The sequence below is a fragment of the Perkinsus marinus genome (assembly GCF_000006405.1).
Source record: "Perkinsus marinus ATCC 50983 genomic scaffold scf_1104296973172, whole genome shotgun sequence".
In the NCBI taxonomy this organism is placed as follows: domain Eukaryota; phylum Perkinsozoa; order Perkinsida; family Perkinsidae; genus Perkinsus; species Perkinsus marinus.
The window spans coordinates 148174-154091 of record NW_003201482.1 but is presented as its reverse complement, the minus strand read 5'-3'; the positions used below and the strand labels follow the sequence as shown (position 1 = coordinate 154091).

Genomic DNA, 5918 nt, shown 5'->3' with positions numbered 1-5918 from the left:
AGTAGTCATGCTGTGAGAGTGTTTCGGTCTCGCGACAATGGTAGGCTTTGTCGGACGGAATCCTTGCAATGAGAAGAAGGAAAGAAATAATGATAACAAATAAATAATGGTTGTACCATCATACTAATGTACTTCATCGGACTGTGAAGTACTTTTCTTCTATTATTGTATTTTTCTTTCATTTCTTTGAATTGTCAATTGTCCATTTATTTTTACTTTGTTTTTTGTCTTTGCTTGTGTTTTCTTTTGTTTTTTTTCTTTGTTGCAGACTTTGTTTTTCTATGTTTTCTTTGTGTTCTCTTTATTGCAGTCCTCTCATTGTGTTCTCTTTATTGCAGTCCTCTCATTGATACTGCAATATTAAAGTCGGAAATCATTCTTGTTGTACAGATTGGTAGTCCGCAGTGCTTGTAGCTGTGGGAGTCGTCGTTGTATATTGCCGTGATCATGATCGTTGTACTGTAGTCATTTGCTTCCTTTACTCTTCCATTTCGTTATTAATATTCTTTCTTTTTCCATTTTATTGTTCATTTTTATTGTTGGGGTCGTTGTGGAAGTTTTCGTTGTCAGCGCTACTGTTGCTGATGTTAGGGTTGTTGTTGTTGTTGTTGTCGCTGTTGTTGTTATTGTACTCGTTGTTGTGGTTGTCGTCGTTGCTGTTGTTGTTGCTGTCGTAGTTGTTGTTTGTAGTTGTCGTAGTGGTGACAGGGATGGTTGTCATTAAGGTAGTAGGAAGTAAAAATTAATAGCTGTGAAAGGCTTCGGGCGGAAAGTGCAAGGCGATCACATGTTTGTTCAATGAAGGTATTTGCTGTAGTGGTTAAGGTCTAGCCTAGACCGGAATGGCTCGCTACAGGGTTTGAAGGAGTCAGAAAGACCTATACGACTGGTGCATGGTTTACAGTTTGCACGAACTGCGCGAAAGTGGTAATTGCCTAAGTGCAGGAACTGCAAGAAAACGTGGTGAAATTACGCACGATGTAGATTTAGGAATGCACTGAAAAGAGTGGAGTTGGATTGTTGGAAGGCGTTTAGAATGAATAGATTGGAAGCAACGCATAAGAGAGGCATACGCTGAAAATGGGGGAGTAAGTAATTAGAATTTGTGGAAGAGATTGCAAAATGTGAAATATTAACGCACGATTATATCCACCTAGCTTAAAAGTATTAATAGGCGTCATGGTCGAGTGATCCGCGTGATACGAAGCCAAGGATGATGAAAGGGGTAAATGTAAAACGTTCAACGTTTTAGTGCTTTCGTCGGTCGAAATTGGTCTTGTGTTAGGTGAGTTTGGACATCTGTGTCCGATTTCGTGGATCTGAACTTCTTTTTCCGAGCGGTCTGCGTAACTTCCATTTCGGATTCGAACTTTCATTCTGTGGAAAAAAATCTGTAGTTTTACGGAAATCGCATTCAATTTTTCCAATTTGTTCTTTCGTTTGCTAAATATGGTGTATTAGTTCCTCTAGTTGGGGCCGGTATGCCGCCCCAAGATATACCTCAATACTATTAGTTTACCTAGTCGGGGCCACTATGCCACCCCAAGATATACCTCAATACTATTAGTTTACCTAGTCGGGGCCACTATGCCACCCCAAGATATACCTCAATACTATTAGTTCACTTAGTCGGGGCCGCTATGCCACCCCAAGATATACCTCAATACTACTAGTTCACCTAGTCGGGGCCACTATGCCACCCCAAGATATATCTCAATACTATTAGTTCACCTAGTCGGGGCCACTATGCCACCTCGAGTTATACCTCAATACTTTTAGTTTCCCTAGTTGGGGCCACTATGCCACCCCAAACTATACCTCAAACCTATTAGTTTTCCTAGTCGGGGCCACTATGCCACCCGTGCTATTAGATCCTCTCGTCGGTGCCACTATACCGCCCCGAGATATGCCTCAGTACTATCAGTCACTCGATCGGGACAACTATACCACCCCAAGATATACTTCAATACTCTGATGTCGCCAATGGTACTCAGTGCACGCCAAAGCATCACATCCCGAGAGATCCGCGAACCTAGCTCAGGTACTTCAATACTCAACACAACATAGATGTTATTCTCCCTCCATCACAGTTATCTCCAACAATGAAACTGTGGTCATATAATCTTTCCTATCACTGCAACAATTGGTATCTAGTGGCAGCAGTTTGACTAGCTTCAGCAGGATCTAAGCGTACAGGAGCACCTTGCTGAACTCTCGGTACGATTCATCAATTCTACCAGAAGACCTGCCAGAGTCTAGGCAACCGGCCAGGTCGAGAAGAAGTCGACTGCGCGACGAACAACAGCAGCAACAATAGCACGGCAGCAGATTGGCAGGAGTAAATACACAGACCATCAGTAAAGAGCGTCTGAAGGTCCGAGGACACTCCAGCTACTACTGTATGATGGGGATCAAAAAGTCTATTATATCATCTATGAAATGAAGGCAATCGAAATTCACATCAGCCATATGCGGAAAATGGAGAGCTTGATGTTACGTCACAGAATTACGCAAATTATCACCACAAGAAAGACACCGTATGCTGTAAGGTTGCGCCTGGACGACGATCAAACACTAGCAGCGAATAGTAGCCCACTCGATAGTAATGAAATGCGTTAAGCTTGGCTGATAGCCAGTAGCTCAGTAGATCAGTAAGTCGGGTGCACCTTCTGGCTCGGAGTTTGTGTAGCCTTGTGGATCAAAGCGAGAACCTCCGATTGACCTAAAAATGAACCCAAATTCCACAACCGCCACCGTAATCACTTACTCGGTTCTTTGGTAAGTCTCTGGCTCCTCTTGGTCGCCCTCATCGCAGTAACCAAATTATCAATATCATCGGAATGGGTGCCTGCCACTGGTACTACACAAGTACCCAGCAGAGCAGTAACCATCGAAGTACGGAGAGCAGCACGCAGTGATAGCATGGTAAATAGGGTAGGAGCGTAAACGCGAGTCTGAGTTGATACATTTACTTCTAACCAGAGGGTACTAGGTTGTCCCATACGTCATCACATGGCGTAAGCGCGAAGAATGAGCCGTTTCAGGGAAAACGCATCCTACAGTTTCACAGTTTAGCAGTACCCTGGCGAGCGACCCCTGTGCGCAAGGCTCCTCCTACTCCGCTTATCCTCGGCGGGTCGGTACGGTGTCGCCTCTGTATGCTCGGCCATAATTAATCCTATACATCCCATACTTGTGTGCAAATCCTTTTCGCTTGGATCTCCTACAATCGTGGCCATCGGACCTGCGCGGCTCAATTTCCACCAGTCATGTTTGAATCGGAACAATTATTCACAAGTGGCTTGCAGGAGACGAGTTCTAAGAGCTTCAGCCACATCAGAGGCGCATCATTTTTTTCATGCTGAGTTTATACTCAACAACTTCGTAGTTAATGTGGCGATGAACAAGTAGTCTTTGGAACAAAACAACGCTCGGTGGTGTTGAACGATTCAAAATGTTACACGGCGATCGGCGTCGTGGGTTACGACTCGTGAGTTACGTCCCGAAATCGACCCGCAATTAGAGTATATAAAACTTTAGAATAAAATCAAAAGTGAAAGCAAGTTGGAGGAAACTATCGCTCCACATGTTACACTTCGCAAGTGTGCCTCTCCAAGATTTTAATGTGTAAACGTTTCACTTGCGGAAAACTTTCATAATCGTATATCTTACTAATCCATAACTCTGTGAAAATTATTAGATGGATACTTCATGTGATCTCTGTACACTGTAATTTCTCCGCTTTTCTATTCACTTGACTATTCGAGACTTCCGAATCGAGACATCCGGATACCAATGTTTCCGCTGTATAAATTGCACACGTTGACAGCCAGATAGGGACATATAGCTCCCCTCAGTGGCCATACTATGCTATCGTATAAACATGGTAGACGATGACCATCACAGCCTCACTATGACCACAACTCAATCCCCAAGGTGATTCCATGATCTTCCTTTACCCAAAAGTCATCTGCCTTACAATGCGACGACGAACATTCACAAATTATTGTTCTACGTTCGAGAGAGCACATCTCCGAACAATGTAATGAAAAGGTATCAAATAGCGATCGAAATAAATAATCGGTATACACAGCTAAAGTCACATCTTCGTCTAATAATACGCACCAACTTCACGTTGATTATAAAGTCTTCCGAAATACTCATCGGGTTTATCTCCACTCTTGTTTAACCTGCGCGCCAAGGCCGGCAGCAATACCTGACAAGAAACATCCCTGAAAATGCAAGTGTCCTGGAAATAATAAATATGTGCCATTTCCGCCCAACTTACCGGCGACTCCTCGTGCGATCTTCTCCACCCTACGAACAGATAGTTGTTCATTTCTCCTTGCAGTCAAGTCACTCATCATTTGGTGATACACTTGTTCAACCGAGAAACCCGAAACCCCACCAGCTGGAAGCACGGTGAACAAGGCAGAAAGGAGGAAGAGTGGACGACAAAGAAATCGCATGGGAATGCAAAGAATCTACATAACAGTTTGCGGAAGGCTACTCATCCACCACTGAGCATACCAACACACACTACGTCGGTATGTCAGACTTAATGGAACCAAGCGATAACCCTTGACAGTATCAGCGGCATCGCGGGGGCCTATTACATCAAAAACATTGTACTCAGACGAGATTACCCCCACCAAGAATTGATGAGAAACGAGATCATAGTGAGTGACCGTTTCGTTGCACAAGCGCCCGACAAGATACCAACGCGGTTTCATAAACTAACACCGACGCACTGCATCAACATCCCAATATCCGCGAGAATGGAGGCAATCGCTAAAGAAGTCGGTTGAGGCTTAAGCAAGACGTGATTATTCGATCATGCATCGTTAAGGAGCGTTTCAATGGTAAAGTCCAAAGATAAGATCCCTAACATCGAATAATTCCAGTGGCAGGTAGGGTAGTAGTTCGAACACTATCTAGAATACGAAGCTCTGATTGGAAATTTGAGCTCAGGACTTTGTTTAGTAGGTAATCCGAAATTCGATCATTGAATTTCGTCCGAAGAGCATGACAGTATCCGAAGGATTGTCCTGCTCGCTTACAGCGTGTTCAATCCCGAGAGTCTAAAATGAGGAAATGTTGTTACTTCGCTGATTCGACGATTACGAATCTGAAACCTTGAATATACTAACACGCATTATCCATCACGAACCGTTACAGAGTTAGAGCGAGAGACAAGTATTCGTCTATATAGCAGGTTTGTATCGAAGTATTGACAACAGTTATTAACCCAACTCCGTATGTCTCCACCCAAATAACAGCGTATGGGGAATTATCAGTTCAGTGGGTATATCTCATCAGCGAAGATCGATCTAATAGACAGCATCCGGAACAGCATCTTGCGTGATCTACGGACAACGAACACTATATCTTCAGAGATAATACAAACCATTGAACAATATTAGTTTATTGAAAATTCAATGGGCAAACGGAGACTAACAGATAAACAGCAAGTCCACAGATGGGAGCTGAATATCGCCCAAACGATAGTGATGTACCTATGTCACTTATACGTGGCGGTAACCCGACTTCGAGCGAGCTTTGCTACGCTTGCAAAACGGGTACATGTCGAATTCTAGCAGATGGAAGGTGTTTTTACAACGACTAATACCTACAACAGTTTCCCCTCTTCCCAAAACTTATATCAACCGACGGAAACAACAGTGACTACTTTCTGATCATACAACAACAATAGCAGCAACAGCAGTCACAATGATCCGGTATAAACGAAACTGGGCAGAACAGTATCAGTCGAAGTGATTGAACGGAAATAGACAAAGTAGCGTAACGCAAAATAACTCCAGGATGGCGACTAACGCCCAACGCTCGTGCCCATCTCGATGGCCTTCAGAACCTCATCGACACCTATTTGCAACACTAGTAGATTCACAACTACGTAT

General features: G+C 43.6%; 1 protein-coding gene across 1 annotated transcript; it reads right to left on the bottom strand.

Annotated features, from left to right (window-relative positions):
* Positions 1-2648: 2648 nt before the first annotated feature.
* On the bottom strand, positions 2649-2924 carry Pmar_PMAR012040 (hypothetical protein; the record flags this gene model as incomplete). Its single annotated transcript, XM_002766269.1, has 2 exons — positions 2649-2722; positions 2768-2924. 2 exons carry the CDS (start codon positions 2922-2924, stop codon positions 2649-2651), a joined length of 231 nt encoding a protein of 76 aa, XP_002766315.1.
* Positions 2925-5918: the final 2994 nt, after the last annotated feature.